Below are 23,971 nucleotides of genomic sequence, written 5' to 3'. Positions count from 1 at the left end.
AGGCAGGGGCCGCTCCCCTGGCCTGACTTCAGACTGTGTGTGACAGGGGCCGCTCCCCTGGCCTGACTTCAGACTGTGTGTGGCAGGGGCCGCTCCCCTGGCCTGACTTCAGACTGTGTGTGACAGGGGCCGCTCCCCTGGCCTGACTTCAGACTGTGTGTGACAGGGGCCGCTCCCCTGGCCTGACTTCAGACTGTGTGTGACAGGGGCCGCTCCCCTGGCCTGACTTCAGACTGTGTGTGGCAGGGGCCGCTCCCCTGGCCTGACTTCAGACTGTGTGTGGCAGGGGCCGCTCCCTGGCCTGACTTCAGACTGTGTGTGACAGGGGCCGCTCCCTGGCCTGACTTCAGACTGTGTGTGACAGGGGCCGCTCCCTGGCCTGACTTCAGACTGTGTGTGACAGGGGCCGCTCCCCCGGCCTGACTTCAGACTGTGTGTGACAGGGGCCGCTCCCCTGGCCTGACTTCAGACTGTGTGTGACAGGGGCCGCTCCCTGGCCTGACTTCAGACTGTGTGTGACAGGGGCCGCTCCCCTGGCCTGACTTCAGACTGTGTGTGACAGGGACCGCTCCCTGGCCTGACTTCAGACTGTGTGTGACAGGGGCCGCTCCCCTGGCCTGACTTCAGACTGTGTGTGACAGGGGCCGCTCCCCTGGCCTGACTTCAGACTGTGTGTGGCAGGGGCCGCTCCCCTGGCCTGACTTCAGACTGTGTGTGACAGGGGCCGCTCCCTGGCCTGACTTCAGACTGTGTGTGACAGGGGCCGCTCCCCTGGCCTGACTTCAGACTGTGTGTGACAGGGGCCGCTCCCTGGCCTGACTTCAGACTGTGTGTGACAGGGGCCGCTCCCCTGGCCTGACTTCAGACTGTGTGTGACAGGGGCCGCTCCCCTGGCCTGACTTCAGACTGTGTGTGACAGGGGCCGCTCCCCTGGCCTGACTTCAGACTGTGTGTGACAGGGGCCGCTCCCCTGGCCTGACTTCAGACTGTGTGTGACAGGGGCCGCTCCCCTGGCCTGACTTCAGACTGTGTGTGGCAGGGGCCGCTCCCTGGCCTGACTTCAGACTGTGTGTGGCAGGGCCGCTCCCCTGGCCTGACTTCAGACTGTGTGTGACAGGGGCCGCTCCCCTGGCCTGACTTCAGACTGTGTGTGACAGGGGCCGCTCCCCTGGCCTGACTTCAGACTGTGTGTGACAGTGGCCCCTGCAGCTGTCCGTGTCAATCGCCAGCAGGCCTCTCCAGCCATCCGTGATGAGTGTCACATCATGCCACTGCCACCCAGCCCTCCCTCCCTCCCTGCGCAGAGCCAGCCAGCCACAAACACAGTCATGTTGTCATGCAATGTTAGGACGTTTACATCAAAATATGCCACAGACCAAACATTTTTCAGTTCTACTGCTGGAGTGTTTGTCCCAAATGTTTGGCTAATGGATGAGCACTTGTCCATTGAGCATACATGTCAAGTATAATACACGTCATTTTAATATTCACGATTTGGGAGAATTATTTGTTATAATGATATCTATATTTGTACAACAATGTAATAATAATTTGCACATTTGCTCATTTAGAAGAATTAAAAAACATTGAATGGCTTGTTTCTACTATGTACGGTATGTTAATACCCCTGTTGTGTGTGATCTGCCCGTCAACAGAAAAGCCTCCCGGCCCTGCGGCTGTCTCTGCTCAACATTCAGCATTCCCTGATCCAGCCTCTGCCGCAGGCCAAAGCCACCCCCACCACAGGCACCAGCTCTGCCATCATGGCCGTCCCAGCTGTCCGCGGCCGCCTCCCCAACAGTGTCAACACCACGGGGGCCAGTGTCGGGGCCCAGGGACACACAGCTGCCCTGGTAGGTACAGTACACTCACAGTCATAGCTGTCCCTACACTCACACTTCCAGTCACAGAGATCAGCCACAGTCATACAGTCCACTGGCCCAAACATAGATGACCCCTGGTTATGACTCCCTGTGGAAGTATTAGAACTAATAGAACATTTTTTGGCCTCGGTTCTGTTGTTAAGGTTGATGATACTGTAATACTCTGATACTTACTTATCAGTGGGGTAAATAAGTGTTTGTTCTAGATTTCCAGAGTTTTGATTGTATCTTCACTAAATCCAAGGTAATTTGTCTTGGTATGTACCTAAGCACCAAAGGAGTAATGAGTGAGGTTCCCCAGGCCCCAGTAGTAGAGATGTGTCTCCCAGTGCTCAGAGACTGAGGCAGAGCTGGATGTGGTCCAGTGGGGAACAGCTTCACTGACAGGCTAGGCCAGCACACCACAGACCATACAGAGGCTTAGCCAAGGCAGCTGGCCACGGGGCTGGATCAGTGCACTCCCATGGGGCCTGCGTGTGTGTGTGTATGTGTACGTTTGGTGTGTTTGTGTGTGTGTGTACGTTAGGTGTGTGTGTTTGTGTGTGTGTGTATGGCTATGCCTGTGCCCAGCGGTGTGTGTATACACATGTGAGTCAATGGAGCACTTTGCTGGCTCACAGGAGAGTCATCCATTGAGACTACCCAAGGTCAGAGCCCGCTGGCATCCGATGCTGGCGGGGACATCCCCTCTCTGAGGACAGACTGGCAGGGTAGCCTGGGCTGGGGCACAGGGCTGGGTGGTGGTGCCCTCCGCACCACTCATCTGCTGCTGCTGGTTGGGAGGGTCGTGGGTGAGGGGAGGTAACTAGGTCATAGCTGGGTCAGTTTGAGAGCTGCTGTGTGTGGCTGCAGCTGTACAGCAGTTACTGTAGTGGAGCACTGTCACAGAGGACTCTGACTCTGCTCTGCCAGCCTACACACACACACACAGAGACACACACTGCTCTGCCAGCCCTCTGCTCTCCCACCAGACTATTGGCTGGACTGATCCTGTGTCAACTCAATCACCAAAGGTCTGACATTCAAAGCAGTTGTAATTACGAGACTATAGCTCCTGGTATAACACCAGTCTGAAGCTAACACTTGGTTCAGGTTTTGGAACCAGGGAACCCTGTATGTTCTTTATAGTGTGCTCCTAAAACAACCCCCAAAAATGTCCCCAATTTTCGATTCTGGAACTTACCTGTGATTTTCTCAAACTGTGTTGTGGGTTTGCCAGAGGTGCTACCTTCTCTATTCTGGCTGCTGAATGTATTTTCCTCTTTGAGGCCCTGCAGGGAATCTCTGGGAGAAATGGCCTCTATCCCTTGAACAGTAATATAGCATATGTCAGGGAATGGAAAACAAGGCTAAAAAATATGCAGCGAGAAGCAAACTGGTGTGAATGGATGGCTGGGCCTCAGGCCTGTCCCACAGCTAGGCTGCATGCTAGGAAGGAAGTGGCTCTATTAGCACAGAAGCAGCTCCTCTCCTCTCATCTCCTCTCCTCCACTTCCTTCTTCTCTGTCTTCACTTTTTCACTCTGCTGTTCCTCCTCTTCCTCCTCCCGTTGTTTTATGCGACACACACACTGGCCCATTCCCCCCCTCCCCATACAGAGATACCTTTTTTCATGTCAAAATGAATTGGGATCAATCTATTTAAATGACAAGACCTGCTTTTCATTGTATTTACCATTCTTCTTCTTCTCTCCCTCTCTCTCTCTCTCTCTCTCTCTCTCTCTCCTTCTCCCTCTCTCCCTCTTTCCCTCTCTTTCTCCCTCTCTCCCTCTCTCTCTCTCTCTCTCTCTCTCCCTCTCTTTCTCTCTCTCTCTCCCTCTCTTTCTTTCTCTCTCTCTCCCTCTCTCCCTCTCTTTCTCTCTCTCTCTCCCTCTCTTTCTTTCTCTCTCTCTCTCTCCTCTCTCTCTCTCTCTCTCTCTCTCTTTGTCTCTCTCTCTTTGTCTCTCTTTCTCTCTCTCGCTCTCTCTCTCTCTCTCTCTCTCTCTCTCTCTCCCTCTCTCTCTCCCTCTCCCTCCTCAGGGTATCAAGCAAGCGGGCACCGCTGGTTGCCAGGTCAGGATGCCCATGTTGGTCACACCATTAAGAACACAAGGTGACTATAGCGTATCTCCATTCCTTGTTACATATTTCCTATGATACTACAGAGAATCCTTATCTCACACCAGACAGATAGGAGAGCTGAGAACAGGTGTTTCCTATCCTGCTGTACCCCATCCTTTCATCAAACATTTACACTGCTACCATCTCACACTGATTCACAAACACTGACTGAACACACTGAATCAAGCCCTAAAACATCTCCTAAATACCATACTGGTCCCCAAAGAGTGTGGTGTGCTCTCAGGTGTGTGTATTTGTGTGTGCATGTGTGTGATCAGAGGTGCATACAAATTCGATTTGCCCCTTCCTCAGATTGCCTGCAGTGAAAGATCTGTAGGTTGTTTTATGTCCATAAATTGGAATGTGGGAAAAGTTTCTAAAAATACTTTGTGCCTCTTGGCTAGGAACATGCCTGTTAAAATCAAGTTTAAGTTCACTCTGGCAGTCCTTGTGCCTCTCCAAAAACCGTGTCTCCAAGCAGGATGCAGTTTTGAAGTGTAAGGAGAACCGGTGAAGCGCAGTGATATTGACAGAATGATGTTGTCTATACAAACCTGGGGAGAGCTGCCTACGTTGTGATGCTGCTCCTCTGTCTCCCCTGGTCTCCCTCTTCTCTCCCCAGTGTGACAGAGATGGTTAAAGAAAGTCTTCAGACAGGAGCAGGTTTGATGACAATACGAGGGGACAGCTCATAATAATATTACTCTGTGTGTGTGTGTGTGTGTGTGTGTGTGTGTGTGTGTGTGTGTGTGTATGTGTGTGTGTGTTTGTGTTTCCCAGGCACTGTCAGCAAGGGAGCCATGTTCCAAGCAGGCAAAAGTCCTGTGGGTTTTGCTGTTAAGGGCTCTGGAAATCAGAAAAACAAGCTGAACGATCCCGGAGGCGGTTCTTTCAGGTACAAAACACTGTTTCTGTGCACTTCTTCAGGTAGAGAGAAGAGGGAGGAAAAGAGAGAGGGAGGAGAAGAGAGAAAGAGTCTTACTGAGTGTTATGGACAGCCAGCACATGGGGGCAGCATATCATCAAGATAACTTGGATGACTACAGGCTACACTCTCAGCTAAGGCCATGAGTTTTCATCCTGTCATTTGCCTGACTCTCTCCATCTTTCTCTCTCTCTCTCTCTCTCTCTCTCTCTCTCTCTCTCTGGCTCTCTCTCTCTCTCTCTCTCTCTCTCTCTCTCTCTCTCTCTCTGTCTCTCTGTCTCTCTCTCTCTCTCTCTCTCTCTCTCTCTCTCTCTCTCTCTCTCTCTCTGTCTCTCTCTCTGTCTCTCTCTCTCTCTCTCTCTCTGTCTCTCTCTCTCTCTCTCTGTCTCTCTCTCTCTCTCTCTCTCTCTCTGTCTCTCTCTCTGTCTCTCTCTCTGTCTCTCTCTCTCTCTCTCTCTCTCTCTCTCTCTCTCTGTCTCTCTGTCTCTCTGTCTCTCACTCTCTCTCTGTCTCTCTCTCTCTCTCTCTCTCTCTCTCTCTCTCTCTCTGTCTCTCTCTCTGTCTCTCTCTCTCTCTCTCTCTCTCTCTCTCTCTCTCTCTCTCTCTCTCTCTCTCTCTCTCTCTCTCTCTCTCTCTCTCTGTCTCTCTCTCTCTGTCTCTCTCTCTCTCTGTCTATCTCTCTCTGTCTCTCTCTCTCTCTCTCTCTCTCTCTCTCTCTCTCTCTCTCTCTCTCTCTCTCTCTCTCTCTCTCTCTCTCTCTGTCTCTCTCTCTCTGTCTCTCTCTCTCTCTCTCTCTCTCTCTCTCTCTCTCTGTCTCTCTCTCTCTGTCTCTCTCTCTCTCTCTCTCTCTCTCTCTCTCTCTCTGTCTCTCTCTCTCTGTCTCTCTCTCTCTCTCTCTCTCTCTCTCTCTCTCTGTCTCTCTCTCTCTCTCTGTCTCTCTCTCTCTCTCTCTCTCTCTCTCTGTCTCTCTCTCTCTCTCTCTCTCTCTCTCTCTCTCTCTCTCTCTCTCTCTCTCTTTGTCTCTCTGTCTCTCTCTCTCTCTGGCTCTCTCTACTTTTTCTTTGTCTGTCACATAGCAACATTCTCTCTCTCCCAGCCAATAGATCATTCAGAGTAATTCATACTCTCATCAATGCTCTGGATTCCTGTTCCAACTTTTGGTAGGAATGATAATGAACTACTAAAAGTTAAGTACGAACAGGGTCATTATCGAAAACATGTACATGGATTAACCCTGTTCTAAATAAAATGGCACAGTGTAGTCTACACTTGTGTTGCCCCCTGTTAAAGAACTTCCGGCGCCGACAGAGATGGCCGCCTCGCTTCGCGTTCCTAGGAAACTATGCAGTTTTTTGTTTTTTTTATGTAATATAGATGTTTATGTTTACCCCCTGTTAATATAGATGTTTATGGTTAACCGCTGCTAATATACATGTTTATGGTTACCCCTGTTAATATAGATGTTTATGGTTACCCCCTGTTAATACAGATGTTTATGGTTACCCCCTGTTAATACAGATGTTTATGGTTACCCCCTGTTAATATAGATGTTTATGGTTACCCCCTGTTAATATAGATGTTTATGGTTACCCCTGTTAATATAGATGTTTATGGTTACCCCCTGTTAATACAGATGTTTTTGGTTACCCCCTGTTAATATAGATGTTTGTGGTTGCTCCCTGTTAATATAGATGTTTATGGTTACCCCCTGTTAATATAGATGTTTATGGTTACCCCCTGTTAATACAGATGTTTATGGTTAACCCCTGTTAATATAGATGTTTATGGTTACCCCCTGTTAATATAGATGTTTATGGTTGCCCCCTGTTAATATAGATGTTTATGGTTACCCCCTGTTAATATAGATGTTTATGGTTACCCCCTGTTAATACAGATGTTTATGGTTACTCCCTGTTAATATAGATGTTTATGGTTACCCCCTGTTAATATAGATGTTTATGGTTACCCCCTGTTAATATAGATGTTTATGGTTGCCCCCTGTTAATATAGATGTTTATGGTTACCCCCTGTTAATATAGATGTTTATGTTTACCCCTGTTAATATAGATGTTTATGGTTACCCCTGTTAATATAGATGTTTATGGTTACCCCTGTTAATATAGATGTTTATGGTTACCCCCTGTTAATATAGATGTTTATGGTTGCCCCCTGTTAATATAGATGTTTATGGTTGCCCCCTGTTAATATATATGTTTATGGTTACCCCCTGTTAATATAGATGTTTATGGTTGCCCCCTGTTAATATAGATGTTTATGGTTACCTCCTGTTAATACAGATGTTTATGGTTACCTCCTGTTAATATAGATGTTTATGGTTACCCCCTGTTAATATAGATGTTTATGGTTACCCCTGTTAATATAGATGTTTATGGTTACCCCCTGTTAATATAGATGTTTATGGTTACCCCCTGTTAATATAGATGTTTATGGTTACCCCTGTTAATATAGATGTTTATGGTTACCCCTGTTAATATAGATGTTTATGGTTACCCCTGTTAATATAGATGTTTATGGTTGCTCCCTGTTAATATAGATGTTTATGGTTACCCCCTGTTAATATAGATGTTTATGGTTACCCCCTGTTAATACAGATTTTTATGGTTGCTCCCTGTTAATATAGATGTTTATGGTTACTCCCTGTTAATACAGATGTTTATGGTTACCCCCTGTTAATACAGATGTTTATGGTTACCCCCTGTTAATATAGATGTTTATGGTTGCTCCCTGTTAATATAGATGTTTATGGTTACCCCCTGTTAATATAGATGTTTATGGTTACCCCCTGTTAATATAGATGTTTATGGTTGCTCCCTGTTAATATAGATGTTTATGGTTACCCCCTGTTAATATAGATGTTTATGGTTACCCCCTGTTAATATAGATGTTTATGGTTGCTCCCTGTTAATATAGATGTTTATGGTTACCCCCTGTTAATATAGATGTTTATGGTTGCTCCCTGTTAATATAGATGTTTATGGTTACCCCCTGTTAATATAGATGTTTATGGTTACCCCCTGTTAATACAGATGTTTATGGTTGCTCCCTGTTAATATAGATGTTTATGGTTACTCCCTGTTAATACAGATGTTTATGGTTACCCCCTGTTAATACAGATGTTTATGGTTACCCCCTGTTAATATAGATGTTTATGGTTGCTCCCTGTTAATATAGATGTTTATGGTTACCCCCTGTTAATATAGATGTTTATGGTTGCTCCCTGTTAATATAGATGTTTATGGTTACCCCCTGTTAATATAGATGTTTATGGTTGCTCCCTGTTAATATAGATGTTTATGGTTACCCCCTGTTAATATAGATGTTTATGGTTGCTCCCTGTTAATATAGATGTTTATGGTTACCCCTGTTAATACAGATGTTTATGGTTGCTCCCTGTTAATATAGATGTTTATGGTTACTCCTGTTAATACAGATGTTTATGGTTACCCCCTGTTAATATAGATGTTTATGGTTACCCCTGTTAATATAGATGTTTATGGTTACCCCTGTTAATATAGATGTTTATGGTTACCCCCTGTTAATATAGATGTTTATGGTTACCCCTGTTAATATAGATGTTTATGGTTACCCCTGTTAATATAGATGTTTATGGTTGCTCCCTGTTAATATAGATGTTTATGGTTACTCCCTGTTAATACAGATGTTTATGGTTACCCCCTGTTAATATAGATGTTTATGGTTACCCCTGTTAATATAGATGTTTATGGTTACCCCCTGTTAATATAGATGTTTATGGTTACTCCCTGTTAATATAGATGTTTATGGTTACCCCCTGTTAATATAGATGTTTATGGTTACCCCCTGTTAATATAGATGTTTATGGTTACCCTCCCTCCAGGTTCTTCAGCTCGTTTCATCTTTGTAAAAAACATCTTCATGAAAAATTCTCTTTACGATCTAACCTATAAGTATAGGTGCTTATGTGTGTGTGTACATGCATGATTGCGCACATCGTAGTTTGTGTGTGCGTGCGTATGTATGCACATTTTCCTGTCCTGCTACATATTCAAAATGTCACGAGTACCTTTGGGTGTCAGGGAAAATGTACGGAGTAAAAAGTACATTATTTTCTTTATGAATGTAGGTGAGTTAAAGTACAGTAGAGATACCCCCCCCAAAATACTTAAGTAGTGCTTCAAAGTATTTTTACTTAGTTACTTTACACCACTGGCTCCGAGCCCATAGTAGGCCACCGGGTTCATGGTAATGGCCTCCCTTCCTGAGGGGAAATTAGCCGCCCCGGGCCCTGATTGATAAACCAATAAATCTTTAGTGGCCTTGATAATTAAGCTGTCAGGGCTGCTTGTTACTGACAACCTTTTCCCTCTGGTGCTTCTGCCTCCATGTTTACACAAACCACGCATTGCCTCCCTGCCCTAGCAGTGCACTATACTGGCTAACCATACAGTACATAGGCTACACACTAGTTTCATGTCAGATCAATCAAATAGGGTTCATATATCCTCACCAGCACTACCCCTCTACTCTGCTGGTTGACATGGATTAGGAATCCCTGTTGTCTGGCTGTGTAGTGTAGTAGTCCCTGGTAGGGCAGGGCTGTATGTACCTCTATACTGTTCCCCTCCTGAGGACATAAGAGCATGTTGGAACAGAGCCCTGTGGCGTGTATATCCTCTCACCTCAGAGCACTCTCAGCCACTCCCTCCCAGCATGGGTGCACAATAGGCCAGAAATGGGGAGGGATGGTGGGAGTCTCCCCCCTCCTTAAAATAGTGATGATACTGAGATTGTACTGTAGGCATTTTTTTGTTTGATCTTAAATACTCCCCCCTCCTTCCACTCCCCAGTGTTGTGCTATGTAGATGGTGTTTTGTATAACATCAGATTTGTATCGTTTCCCTTTGTAAAGAATATAATGCTAGGGTTGAGTAGATAAGTGGATAGGGGTTGAATAGACTATGATCTCAGAGATTTAGTTTATAACCAGTCAAACATGGTTCAAAAAGAATCAACCAGGCATAACCCCTCTAGTGTCTCCACCTTGACCTATGTATTTATTTATCTGTTATGTTGTGTTGTAATGTGCTGTGTTGTGCTGCGTTGTGCTGTGATGTGTTGCATTGTGCTGTGTTGTGATGTGCTGTTCTGTGTAGTGATGTTTTGTGATGGGTTGTTATGTGAGTTCCAGTGTGCTCTGTGGTGGTGACAGACAGACAGACAGACAGACAGACAGACAGACAGACAGACAGACAGACAGACAGACAGACAGACAGACAGACAGACAGACAGACAGACAGACAGACAGACAGACAGACAGACAGACAGACAGACAGACAGTAGTTTTACATTGCTGAGTGGAAGCAGATGGTCTCCATGCTTTCTGTAAACACCCAACATCCGCTTCAATCACAGCCGGCCCTCATCCCCTAGTTCTCAGCCGTCTCAGACGTCGCCCCCTCAGCTCAATGCCGCTGCAGGTAGTCTAGTGGTTAGAGCGTTGGGCCAGTAACCGAAAGGTTGCTGGATCGAATCCAGGCACTAACAAGGTAAACATCTGTCGTTCTGCCCCTGAACAAGGCAGTTAACCCACTGTTCCCTGGTAGGCCGTCATTGTAAATAAGAATTTGTTCTTAACTGACTTGCCTAGTTAAACAAAGGTTAAAATGCCAGTGGTGAGCCCACTCTATGTCTGGTCTGGGTCATACGTCCCTCTACCCCGGCCCCCATCCAGCTCATTCACGTCCAGACCAGGCCGGACACACAGTGAGGGAACGTGCTTAACTGCAGTAAACTGGCTTTGATACATATTGGCAGCAGTCAGCGTTGTCTAAAGCGACAGGCTGTAGTGCACATTGAGGAACTAAGGAAGCTGCAGTGGACTGTGCCTGTGTGTGTGTGTGTGTGTGTGTGTGTGTGTGTGTGTGTGTGTGTGTGTGTGTGTGTGTGTGTGTGTGTGTGTGTGTGACACTATGTGTGTGTCTCACCCACTGTGAGGTACGACTAGCTACATGGAGGGGTGTCAGGGATGTTAGTCAGATGGCTCGGTGGACGACCCCTACCTTGGCACAGGGGGCACTCTCTGGGGGGAGGTATCAGAGACGATCCCTGTCTGGCCCTGGATCCTGGACCCTGACTGGATGCCCCCTTTCCACACATACACATGCTCCTTCTAAATCCAATCCAACTCCCCACCTACGGCGTGCCCTCTCCCATCCAGGCTTGATATGGAAAATACATGCATAAGTATTAATGTTGCTCTCGGTGTCATGTCCCGCAGCAAAGCCAAACCAATCATTGAGAGGTGTCTTTTCCTCCACAGTGGAACCTAATTTCATCTCACCTTTATTAGTGAGAGTAGAAGGTACTGTACATTCGTTCAGGAATATTTTTGTTGTTGTTGTGCGTTTCATGTCTAATTCACTCCTTATAATGTCAGCCATGTATTGCATTTCCGTTTGGTTGTAGCCCCCCCGCAACACAGGAGACATCTAGCTGTGCTATTAAGAATAAGGGATAAGGTAGTTATTTGCATAGAAACTTAGCACGTCCACTAGCTGTGTTGTGTAACTGAGTTAATCATCAATACATATGATGATTTATGTAAGGTTTATTTATTTAATGGATAATGAGGTTAGGAGGCCAGGGTGTTGATGAAGTTGACGGTGGTGAAGATGAAGATGTATAGCCTACAGTAGGAGGGGAGAGATATAATAATAACATAGTAATCTCCTGTATCATGAGAGTGTTGTTGGGTAGATTCTACATGGAGGTTCATTATTAGACTCAGAGAGAGTAGGACTGGGACTGGCAGGGTGAGTAGAGGGTCTAGTGAGATCTCTTGGTGCAGGAAGGAGCTCTAATCGTCTTTGTCAACCTCCTGCCGGGATGTCAGGACTCATATAGGTGCTCGTGGCCTTACAGAGGAACAGGAAGACACCAGCGGGGTGCGATGCCTGCCGCTGACGATGGCGATGTGTTCCCATGCACGGACGCCCGCCTGCTGCAGGCAGAGACTAGGGAACAAGGCAGCATCAACGTGCTGCCTTGTTCCCTACAACACTGACAGTCAGAACCAGCGACTGCTGGCGGTGTGAACACCAATTAGTTTAGAGGGGAGGCGATGGAATGGGCGAGGGAGGGAGTGTCCGGCTGCCCTGTGTGTGTTCTGTGGTTCTCTGTGCCCTCTGTCACTGCCACTCAGTAGTTCCTCCAGCCCAGCGGACGAGGGAGGGAGGCAGTGTTTCCATGGATGATCTGCTCAGGGCATTGCCAGCCACAACTAGGTTACCACAGCACTCGTTCCCCTGTTAGGGTACAGTAGTCATTAGCACTCACTCATAGAGACTAGAAAAAGGATTTAGGCCTGGCGACTGTCAATTTCAGATTCACCCAACAACTAATATTAAAGGTGAACTGTTTGGGTCAGACACTCCATTATTTTAATGATGGTCATCCTTGGGGAGGACCTTGACCTCAATAGGTCTTCTTGGTCCTTTATCCCTTGTTACTCTTTACCTCAAATACGATATCTAATACATATTACTGATCCAAACCTATGTATGAATTCTAAAAAAACTCATATTTAAGAAAATGAACAATGTATTGAGAAGCCAGATCGTGTTGTGAATCAAAATGGTGGTGGATATTTCCACTGGACTGGTACTGGATGATGTTGCTGTTCTCAGCAGAGTGGTCTGTATACAGTGTTTGTTGATATTAGTATATTGCCAGATTCATCACACAGCAGTTCCAATCCTCCTGTGCATCCTTACCCAGCTCCCCGCCATCCAAACATTGTCAACCCTACTATATGCTGACTCAAATGGACTCTGGATGGAATAAAGCCTATTAAAATAGTGTATTATTATGATCAGCTTATACACCTCTGAATCATAACAATGCAAGTGCATACACTACTTTCCCTGTACGATTGCACCTTGAATGAAATGAGAAAATCAGAGTCCTTTTTCCACAGGAACAGCCCTGTAATTGTCTATAGGGACATGCAAACTAATACTGTAAAAGGGAGACATATAGTGTTGTTTTATACAGACATTGTTGTAAGAGCTAATGTATAGATGTAGGCTCTTAAGTTGAGCCAGTTTGCAACAGCAGGAAAATAGTCCTGCAGCAACAAGACATTTGAATTATTGTGTGGATTATAATTTAATTTAATTTTAGTAGGGGTTGATACATTTTTCATGAGGGCAAAACAAGTCTGACATTTCTAAGTGGATATGACAACTTTAGATATATTTTTAAAACTCTATTAGACTATTATTTATGCAGCAAGACATTGGAAAACGTGGATATTAATAGTTTCAACAAGTTTTTAAAATGTGTTTTAAAATGATTCATTTCTTCTTTTTTTTTACTGAAACCTATTTTAATGAACAAACACTACAAGTTTGCAGAAACAAACTACATCTGTAGAGCCCTTAAAACATGAATCCTCCATCTATTTGTTTCCAGGGATGATGATGACATTAACGATGTGGCGTCCATGGCGGGGGTGAATCTGAATGAAGAGAGCGCTCGTATCCTGGCAACCAACTCTGAGCTGGTGGGGACACACATCCGCTCCTGTAAAGATGAGGCCTTCCTTCACCCGGGCCTGTTACACAGACGCATCCTGGAGACAGGTACGGACAGTACACTACTACAGTACATTATAGTACATGATGACATGATGATATAAGGAGACATTGGAACACAGCACATTCAAAATCTGGGGCACTTCCTGTATGAAATTTCATCTTGGTTTCGCCTGTAGCATTAGTTCTGTGGCACTCACAGACAATATCTTTGCAGTTTTGGAAACGTCAGAGTGTTTTCTTTCCAAAGCTGTCAATTATATGCATAGTCAAGCATCTTTTCGTGACAAAATATCTTGTTTAAAACGGGAACGTTTTTTTATCCATAAATTAAAAGAGCGCCCCCTATATCCAAGAAGTTAAAGTCATTAAATGATAGAGAATTGAGGTGGAATCATGTACAGTATCGTTGTCTTCACGGTTAGTACTATCTCCAGGTCCATAATAATAATTCCATAATCATCAAGTGTTGCCAATGATGCTGATCTTCATTTTCATCATAGTGATTATTATCTTCAGATTGATCTTGAATTTATTCATGAACGTGTACCAAACAGAATCATGTTCCTTCAAACGTGTGTTGGTTTAGAAAATATAGGCCAGACCCCTGTCTGTGTGTGTGTGTGTGTGTGTGTGTGTCTGTGTCTGTCTGTGTGTGTGTGTGTGTGTGTGTGTGTGTGTGTGTATGTGATGAAATCTGTCTGTTAGCTTTGTGTTTTCTTGTATTCTCCTTGTTGTTTCTGCATCTGTAGTGTCATCACTAAAGACAGACAGTTTGATTTACTTCCCCTGATGGGAGGTTGCAGGCCAGGCCGGAGCAGACGCTCCTTTCTGCCCTCCCTCATTTTAAACTTGGTGCACTTAACAGTTCTTTCACCTCCTTTAATGAATTCTTCAGTGTCTGTCTGAACTTACTAGACCCCAGGCCCTGACATAAATACTTTATAGAGCTGTCTTTTGAAGGCTGCTTGTCAGATTGTCCTGTGGACTGAAGGAAGAGAGTTCAGAGTTACAAGACTGGATCTTGTTCTTCTTCTGTCCTTTGATTGGATCTCCACATTCAAATACTGTCCTATTTGTGAATCTGAGATGATACACGGATGTATATTACCATTAACAACTAAGTCTTGAGTACAAGTTGCATTATAAATCACACAGTAGATTAGAATTCAAGCACAACAGGGAGTTTTATCGCTAAGATGTTTTTTCTTGTTTTACCTAAGTATCCACAGTGACAGTGACAATGAGGCCCAGAGGTCATGTGCTGTTAGACAGTACATTGGTGAGGTTGTTATTCTGTCGCCTTGGGGAGGAGGGGGTTAAAAATTTAAATCTTGCTCTGGGGGCTTGGTGCTGTGCGGGGGCCGGGTGGGTGGGAGGCCATGGTGCCCCCTGCTGGGGAAGTGGCACTTGGGCGGCTTTGTTGTGTCAGTGATGGGCTGTGGAGAACTCTCAGCTGGCAGCAGAACCAAGGGAGGCTCCCCAGCCTGCCAACTCTGCTCAATCAGAGGCTAGTGGGGATGTGGTCCTCCTCACACAATGGTACACAGCCCTGACTCACCCCTCTGCTTCATGCTGCCCTCTCTGCTCTCTGCTGCCACCACTGGGCAGGGAGATGTACAGCGGGGCAGGGTAGATTCAGACCCGGTGAGGACCAGGGAACCCTGTGTCTTTCAGAATGTCCACACACAGATTGGGAGAAGAGGAGCATGTTTTTCTCCCGGTTTCTTTCTTTCTTTCTTTCTCCTTTTTTCTCTTTCTATCTCTTCCCATCTCTCTCTCCTCTCACCCCCCTTCTCTCTTTCTATCTCTCTTATCTCTCCCCCTCCCCATCATTCTTCAGGCTTGTCCTTGAGCCATGGGCCAGTTTCATTTGTGAAACTGCAAGCGGCAACTCCCTCCTGACTCCCAGGGCCTAGAACATATGCACAGCTGGAGTTCTCTAGAATAGCCTCTCAAAGTAAATGTGCACTGGTACCTCAGAGGTCCAATTCTGCAGAGACACATGCAGAAGTACTCAACTCCAGAGAGACTCACTCGTGTTCAGTGCAGAAAGTTCACTTTTCTCTATTTATGGGCAGATGAGATTACCAGTAAAAAACAGTACAAAATAAAGCCTGTTAAGGTGGTTGGAAACTAACACTAAAGCAATACGATGCTGTTTAGACTCTCCTATAGTCCTAAGTGAGGGGCTGGTGTGGACTACATTGAGGAAGGTATTTATTATTTCATAGAGAACTTGGCTTTCTTTGTCTCGGTGCCTTAAAGATCTCAGTTTGTTGGAGAGTGGAAGCCTTTAGTATTTTTCCTTTTGACATCGCTTACGACCCAGAGAAAATGTTTTTGAATTTTCACACTAATTATCAGGCTTATACAGATCTCGATCCTTTCAAGATGTTAGACTGGGAAAAGATGTGTGTACAGTATGGCTGATTTAAATAATTGGTGTGGTTTACTTAAAAGTGTACCAGAGAGAACATTCTGTTAATGGAATATTAAAAAGGAAGATAAACTGATCCTAACCTGCTAAACTCTGTCCTCTGAATTATGACTTCACAAACTGTTTACTGCCTGAAAACTAGTCGAAATGATCCTTTAAAGTTAAGGTTGGCCAATGTTGTTTACATCTACACACATGAAAGACTGCAGAGTAAGCTTGGCAATTCATACATGGATACTATTCTCAACATTACACTAGAACTGTGAAACGTCTAGACAGAGCTTTATCATTATTAAACCCAAACTGTGCTGGCACAGATGTTTTGCTTGGTCCTTTTTAGCATGGTTCCAACAACTATGGTGGATGTGGAACCAGGCCAGCTCATTACAGCTTGGTTTGGTTCGGCTCAGCTTGGTTCAGTAGTATGAAAAGCCTTTTCGGACTGGGATTTGGGGAGATCAGCGTGTATTAATGTTGGAGTCCTTCTGTCTGTGTGTGACCCTAAGCTAAGAAGTTTGGCGTGTCAGAGGTTCCTATGGAGGCTGTGAACTTCATCTCCCACGCTACCCAGTCCCGACTCCGCACTGTGCTGGAGAAGGTCTCCTCCATCGCACAGCACAGGATGGACGGTGGTAAAGTAAGTAGTCGTGCCAGAGACAGACATACCTATGAGGAGGTGGGCGCTTTTTACACTTAAGTGATAAGCACCATAGCACAGTTTCCACATAAACATATTCTTCAGAACTTGAAAAATACCTGCTAGATCTTTTTCAGGCCTCTGTCTGGCACACCAGCATGGGTGACATTAACTTTTAGCCTTGAATATAGCAATGTAACCACATTTAATTGGGTTTCAATAAAGTCAATTCAACTCTGCTCCTTGTAAAAGAAAGAAAGCAAAAAACATAGCAACTTTGAAAAGCTGTTTTCCTGTTTGTATGTGAGGCAGAGGAGAGGGGTGGTGGGCTACAGCTGTCCCTGTCTTGTTTTGTCTTTTTTGCGGTTTGTAAATGAGGCGTGTTAGATGCGTGAAGTCTCCTCGTCTCTGTGAAGCCACTCTGTTGACATCAGCGAAAAACCAACCCGGGCGGGCGGCCTGAAAGAGAGAGCACGGCTCGACTGAGTTACGGAGGAGGGGAGGAGTGCAGGCTCAGCTCTGAACAAAGGAGGGAGGAAGGATGAGAGAGACGTGCGCGTGGTGACAAACCCTCAGATGTCACTCCACTCTGTGCTCTGCTCTGCCACCCAGCTCCTCACATCGCCACAGAGAGGGAGGGAGATAGAGTGAGAGAAACTGATAAAGGGTGTTGGGGGAGAACAGAGAGACAGAGACACACACAGGGAATAAACAATTGTCATATTAACTTTTTGATGACCCACAAACTTTGTTTTCCTTCTGAAACTTGTCTCATCTTCCCATCTCCCAAGTGCAGAACAACATATTTAACACAAAGAGAAGCGGTGATACGTGTAAACAAAGAAAAGTTGTGATAAGTTATCCAAACTGGTGGTTGTAAGAGACGAGGTGTCTATAAAGTTGTAGTAATATGTTTATCCAAACTTGTGGTTGAAATGAGATCTTCTTAGTATCTTAAGTTATTTTTCCTCCACTCACTCTCTTTTTCTTTCTTTCCCTCTCTGTCTCTCTGCAGGATGAGGAGTGGTTTGAGCAGTCGGCAGACGTGCGGTCGCAGCTAAAGTTCTTTGAGCAGCTGGAGAGGATAGAGAAGCAGAGGAAGGATGAACAGGAGAGAGAGATCCTACTCAAAGCAGCTAAAGTAAGTCCTAGTCGCCTTCTTGTTATAAAGGCATATATCCCTTTTAGTTACAACCACACAGTCATGGAAGTGTTTTCACATTCCATCCTGATCCCGTGCTTCTACACCTGCATTGCTTGTTGTTTGGGGTTTTAGTCTGGTTTTCTGTACAGCACTTTGAGATATTTTGAGAAGGGCTATATAAATACATTTGATTTGATTTGATTTAGCCCAATTTAGCAATACGCTGAAATCTTACCAGTTTCAGTTTCCCCATTTCTAAGCCTACCTCATACACCATGAAGTCCAGTGTAGGGACTAGAGGTCGACCGATTAATCTGAATGGCCGATTAATTAGGGCCGATTTCAAGTTTTCACAACAATCGGAAATCAGTATTTTTGGGCACCGATTTTACGATTTTTTTATACCTTTATTTAACTAGGTAAGTCAGTTAAGAACACATTCTTATTTTCAATGACGGCCTAGGAACAGTGGGTTAACTGCCTTGTTCAGAGGCAGAACGACAGATTTTCACCTTGTCAGCTCGGGGGATCCAATCTTGCAACCTTAACTAGTCCAATGCAATAACGACCTGCCTCTCTCTCGTTGCACTCCACAAGGAGTTACGCGAATGCAGTAAACCAAGGTAAGTTGCTAGCTAGCATTAAACTTATCTTATAAAAAACAATCAATCATAATCACTAGTTAACTACACATGGTTGATGATATTACTAGATATTATCTAGCGTGTCCTGCGTTGCATATAATCTGACTGAGCATACAAGTGGTTGACTGAGCGGTGGTAGGCAGAAGCAGGCGCGTAAACATGAATTCAAACAGCACTTTCGTGCGTTTTGCCAGCAGCTCTTCGTTGTGCGTCAAGCATTGCTCTGTTTATGACTTCAAAGCCTATCAACTCCCGAGATGAGGCTCGTGTAACCGAAGTGAAATGGCTAGCTAGTTAGCGCACGCTAATTGTAGTTGTGTTGCTGGTTCGAGCCCAGGGAGGAGCGAGGAGAGGGACAGAAGTTATACTGTTACACTGGCAATACTAAAGTGCCTATAAGAACATCCAATAGTCAAAGGTTAATGAAATACAAATGGTATTGAGGGAAATTAGTCCTATAATTCCTATAATAACTACAACCTAAAACTTCTTACCTGGGAATATTGAAGACTCATGTTAAAGGGAACCACCAGCTTTCATATGTTCTCATGTTTTGAGCAAGGAACTGAAACGTTAGATTTCTTACATGGCACATATTTTACATGGAACATATTGCACTTTTACTTTCTTCTCCAACACTTTGTTTTTGCATTATTTAAACCAAATTGAACATGTTTCATTATTTACTTGAGGCTAAATTGATTTTATTGATGTATTATATATTTTTTTATTTTTTTAAATCGGCCGATTAATCGGTATCGGCTTTTATGGTCCTCTAATAATCGGTATCGGCGTTGTAATCGGTCGACCTCTAGTAGGGACTCTAGCTCTGTTGCTATTGTGTGTGTTACTTGTGTGCGAGGTGGTGTGTAAGGTGGTGTGTAAGGTAGTGTGTAAGGTAGTGTGTGAGGTGGTGTGTAAGGTGGTGGTGTAAGGTGGTGTGTAAGGTGGTGTGGTGTGTAAGGTGGTGTGTAAGGTGGTTTGTAAGGTAGTGTGTAAGGTAGTGTTTAGCTGTGGTGTGGTGTGTGTTCCTTGTCAGTGTCTAGGGCAGTGTGGTGTCCTCGCTGTTCCTGCCCAGGCCCTAGCTAACAGATGAAACCGAGTGCGCCCTCCGTAGTGTGACCTCAGTGTGTTCTCCCGCCCCCTCGCTCTAGGGCTCCTTTGTCCTCTCATTGTCCCCAACACAACAAGCAGAGGAACCACTGTGGAACTCTATACATTCCTCTGATCTGATCCTCCTCACATACCCGCTGACACACCCAGAGCTAAAAGCGTGTCATGTCAGCCATCTCAGTACTCAGGAGAACCAGCTTCAACAGTAGTGGGCAGGAGAGCCTCAGAGAGCCTTACAGAGTCTCAGAACAGATGAATTGCATCTAGGCAGTCTCTGCACACTCATGTGTGTCCATCCAGTCACACTCAGGCTGTTGATACTGGTGTAAACACTTCTTCCACACACTTAACTTCTATAAGATTGTGAAATGACTTGAATAAGTTCTCACATACTTCATACAATCTATCAAATAAGACAGGTACATAATTCATTAGACATACAGTATGATGCGAAGGTCCAATACTGTCACCACCAACAGAATGTGTTTTGAAGGGAAATGCCCCACGGTGAGACATTAGAGAGAAGCTTGCTTCATTTAATACATCTTCAATAGAGACAATGTCCCACAGCTGATTGCATTATCACTTCCCTGTGTTAACAGCATTGTTATGGTCTGGCCCTGCCTGCCATGCAGGACATTAGAAACATTCAGACTCATGAACAATGACCCGCCTTGCCGCTGTTATAGTTGGTAATTAGGAAACTACTGCCTTGACAGCAAAGCTGTTAAGCACCAAGTTTTATTTTGTTATTTTAAAAAGATGCAATCTCAGGGCCTAACTGTAAGTGTCTTTAGAAGGAGTATATGACAGTAAGTTTTACTAAACACAAGTTTATCACACCTGAAAAAATATTTAGTATAACTGTATAGCTAATATGCAATATGTGTTGTCTGGCCTCATTATTATGTAATAGGATGGTGGCACATTAATTAATCTGACTTGTCCATTTCCACTATACACTTCCTACAGTATATTTCACTCTCTAACTGATGTATTCAAACAGTATAGTGAGGGTGGATCCAGCACCCAGCCACTGTACTGTTATGAGAGAGAGAGGGGGGGGTGTCAGGACAGCTGAGCTGACAGAGGAGATATAAAGCATGTCAGTACCACCATGGCCCTTTGTAAACAGTCCATCTTTGTCCCTGTTTTCTCCTCGCTGATGGCCAGGCTCCACGCTGGGGCTCCCTTATAATTTGACCTCTCAAATAAGAATCTACTAAAATAATCCCCTCCTCCGCTCCCACTCCTCCGTCCATTTAAAATATGACTCAGGTCTTCAGGGATGCTCCGGCCATCCATCTGACTGGAGGGCAAATGCAGTCGTTTTAGTTGAGACACCGACCAGTACGTGAACCGCCTGATATATTTAAAGCCAATTAGCAAGGAGCAGGGCAAGACGACCGCATCTGTTCATGAAGGCGGGATGTAGGGAGGGAGCCAGGGCACGGGTAGCTAGACTCTTGATTTCCAGCACCACTGAAGGCAAATAGCATTTGATTGCTTATAGTAGAAAAAAGAAACATCGGGAGGAGCATCACGTTCAGAGATATTAATGAAGTAGTCTTTAACACCACTGGGATGACCATGCTCTTAGAGAGGTTAGGCAATGTTAAAGACACATTGGACCATTACTAGTCATATCCCTAACCTTCATTCAAGCTAAATTAATTTATGCTAGTTAAACAGGAAGTCATTTTTTAATAGAATTATTCCCATTGCTATGGCAGGGGGCAGCACTGTTAGCTGCCTGTATTACCATAGCATAGACGAAGACCTACAGGTCGAAACGTTGTACAATAAAACTGGGGGGGAATTAAAAAGTGTATCTATCTTTCTTTCATAGACTCATAGGAAAAGTACACTGCGTCGCTGATAGCTACAGTAGGCTAGTACTGTGTTAGTGTGGTGATCTGGCAGGGTGCCACTAACAGTGAGCTTTTAGAAGAGTCCCTGTATGGTTAATTGGAAGCCCTGTGGTTAACAGCTCACACAGACAGGTACAAGCTGCACAGGCAGTTCAGCTCTCACTGACTAATTACAGTGGCGCTCCAGTACTGTGGACTCTGGTCCTGACTCCAGAGAGATACGCACGCACGTACGCACGCACACACACACACACACACACACACACACACACACACACACACACACACACACACACACACACACACACACACACACACACACACACACACACACACACACACACACACACACACACACACACACACACACACACACACACAGCAATGGCACTGGAACAAAAGAGGGACAGAGTGCCAGTGACTTTCTGAGTTTGAGCACATTCTCCCGGCCCTGTGTGCTCTGCTGGCTCGTGCAGAATTTTTAATAACCTCTTTTGATTAGAATCTCCCTCCAGCAGCTTATTTACGGTGGGATTTGGCGCAGATTTAAAGGGCACTGGCCTTGGGCGCTCAATTGCACTTCTATGAATCCAAATACGATGTCATTGACACCTTGTATCCTGTTCCCATTTTGTACTATTTTTGTGCTGGCTGCAACAGATGAGGGGGTCCTTAAACCAGCTGTTAACCTGTGTCCTCCCCCCCCCAACTCTGCAGAGTCGCTCCAGGCAAGAGGACCCAGAGCAGGCTCGGCTGAAACAAAAAGCTAAGGAGGTAAGCGCTGTGCTGGAGATCATTACCCTTGACATTTTCCCAAGACTTCAACATATAAATGTTTCATGCCTCGCTACATATGTAATGCCATTTAAAGGTCTGACTTAAAAAGTTGTAGGAATTATTTGTGCTGATTTATGTCTGCCTCGTTTGGAAAAGTGGTTATAGAACAGAGACACCACACCAAAGAGATCCTCCTCCTCTTTTCTCTCTCCCTCTCTCTTTTCTGGCTCCCGATAACATTTTGGAGACTGCTGTTCATTGTGCATGGCTCTTTCAAAGAGATAGATTGGGGAGCCTATCAGTGTTGTGAGTACCGGTTTAATATTCACCATAGCACTTTCTGTAGAGCCATTTGCATTGTAAAAGCTGATAAAAAAATGTTTACTGTCACAGTTATGTATACATTTTGGTTTAAAACTTTGAAATGGCTTTGGCACTGTAGGCGCACAAATGGGAAATATAAAAAATAAAGTAGGAAGCTACTGTGCTTATTTGTTAAATTGTACAGCTACAGTGTCTTCAGAAAGTATTCATACCCCTTGACTTATTCCACATTTTGTTGTTACAGCCTGAATTCAAAATTGATTAAATATAATGTTTTTCTCATCCATCTGCACACAATATCCAATAATGACAAAAGTGAAAACGGGTTTTTAGAATAGTTTTCAAATGTATTGAAAATTAAATACAGAAATATCTAATTTACATAAGTATTCTCACCCATGACTCAATACTTTGTAGAAGCACCTGACAGAGATTACAGCTGTGAGTCTTTCTGAGTAAGTCTCTAAGAGCTTTCCACACCTTAATTGCGCAACAATTTCCCATTATTATTTTCAAAATTCTCAAAGCTCTGTCAAATTGGTTATTGATCATTGCTTTAGAACCATTTTCAGGTCTTGCCATAGATTTTCAAGTAGATTTAAGTCAAAAGTTTAACTTGGCCTCTCAGTCACTGTCTTCTTGGTAAGCAACTCCAGTGTAGATTTGGCCTTGTGTTTTACGTTATTGTCCTACTGAAAGGTGAATTAATCTCCCAGTGTCTGGTGGAAAGCAGACTGAACCAGATTTCCTCTAGGATTTTGCCTGTGCTTAGCTCCATTTTATTTATTTTTTATCCTGAAAAACCTTAGCAATTACAAGCATACCCATAACATGATGCAGCCACCACAATGCTTGGAAATATGGAGAGTGGTAGTCAGTAATGTGTTGTATTGGATTTGCAGCAAACATAACATTTTGTATTCAAGACAAAATGTTAATTGCTTTGCCACATTTTTTGCGGTATTACTTTAGTGCCTTTGAAATATTTTTTATTCTGTACATGCTTCCTTCTTTTCACTCTGTAAATTAGGTTAATATTTAGGAGTAACTACAATGTTGTTGATCCATCCTCAGTTTTCTCCTATCACAGCCATTAAACTCTGTAACTGTTTTAAAGTCGCCATTGGCCTCATGGTGAAATCCCTGATCGGTTTCCTTCCTCTCATTGGTCTTTGTGGTTTAATCTGTATTTGAAATGCACTGCTTGACTGACGGATCTTACAGATAATTGTAAGTGTGGGTTACAGAGATGAGGTAGTCATTCCAAAATCATGTTAAACACTATTATTGTATGCAATTTTTACTCCTGAACTTATTTAGGCTTACCATAACGAAGGGGTTGAATACTTATTGACTCAAGACATTTCAGCTTTTCATGTGTAAAAAATTATATTCTAAAAGCATAATTACACTTTCACATTATGGGCTATCGTGGGTAGGCCAATAACCAAATAAATCTCAATTTAATACATTTTAAATTTACGATGTAACACAACAGAACGTGGAAAAAGTTAAGGAGT

General features: G+C 44.4%; 1 protein-coding gene across 1 annotated transcript in view; it reads left to right on the top strand.

The window, feature by feature from the left end:
- The window catches only part of LOC115112565 (transcription initiation factor TFIID subunit 4-like), a 40,192-nt gene extending 16,618 nt beyond the window's left edge, over window positions 1-23,574 (top strand). The window contains exons 5-11 of the mRNA XM_065012030.1: window positions 1,656-1,853; window positions 3,902-3,974; window positions 4,763-4,877; window positions 13,380-13,549; window positions 16,448-16,578; window positions 17,594-17,719; window positions 22,068-23,574. Coding sequence (XP_064868102.1) covers window positions 1,656-1,853; window positions 3,902-3,974; window positions 4,763-4,877; window positions 13,380-13,549; window positions 16,448-16,578; window positions 17,594-17,719; window positions 22,068-22,232 — 978 coding nt within the window. The 3' untranslated portion in view covers window positions 22,233-23,574. The remainder of the gene's footprint in view (window positions 1-1,655; window positions 1,854-3,901; window positions 3,975-4,762; window positions 4,878-13,379; window positions 13,550-16,447; window positions 16,579-17,593; window positions 17,720-22,067) is intronic.
- The last annotated feature ends 397 nt before the right edge of the window (window positions 23,575-23,971 follow it).

Source organism: Oncorhynchus nerka, linkage group LG27 (assembly GCF_034236695.1).
Source record: "Oncorhynchus nerka isolate Pitt River linkage group LG27, Oner_Uvic_2.0, whole genome shotgun sequence".
NCBI lineage: Eukaryota > Metazoa > Chordata > Actinopteri > Salmoniformes > Salmonidae > Oncorhynchus > Oncorhynchus nerka.
This window is presented reverse-complemented; position numbering and strand designations above follow the sequence as displayed.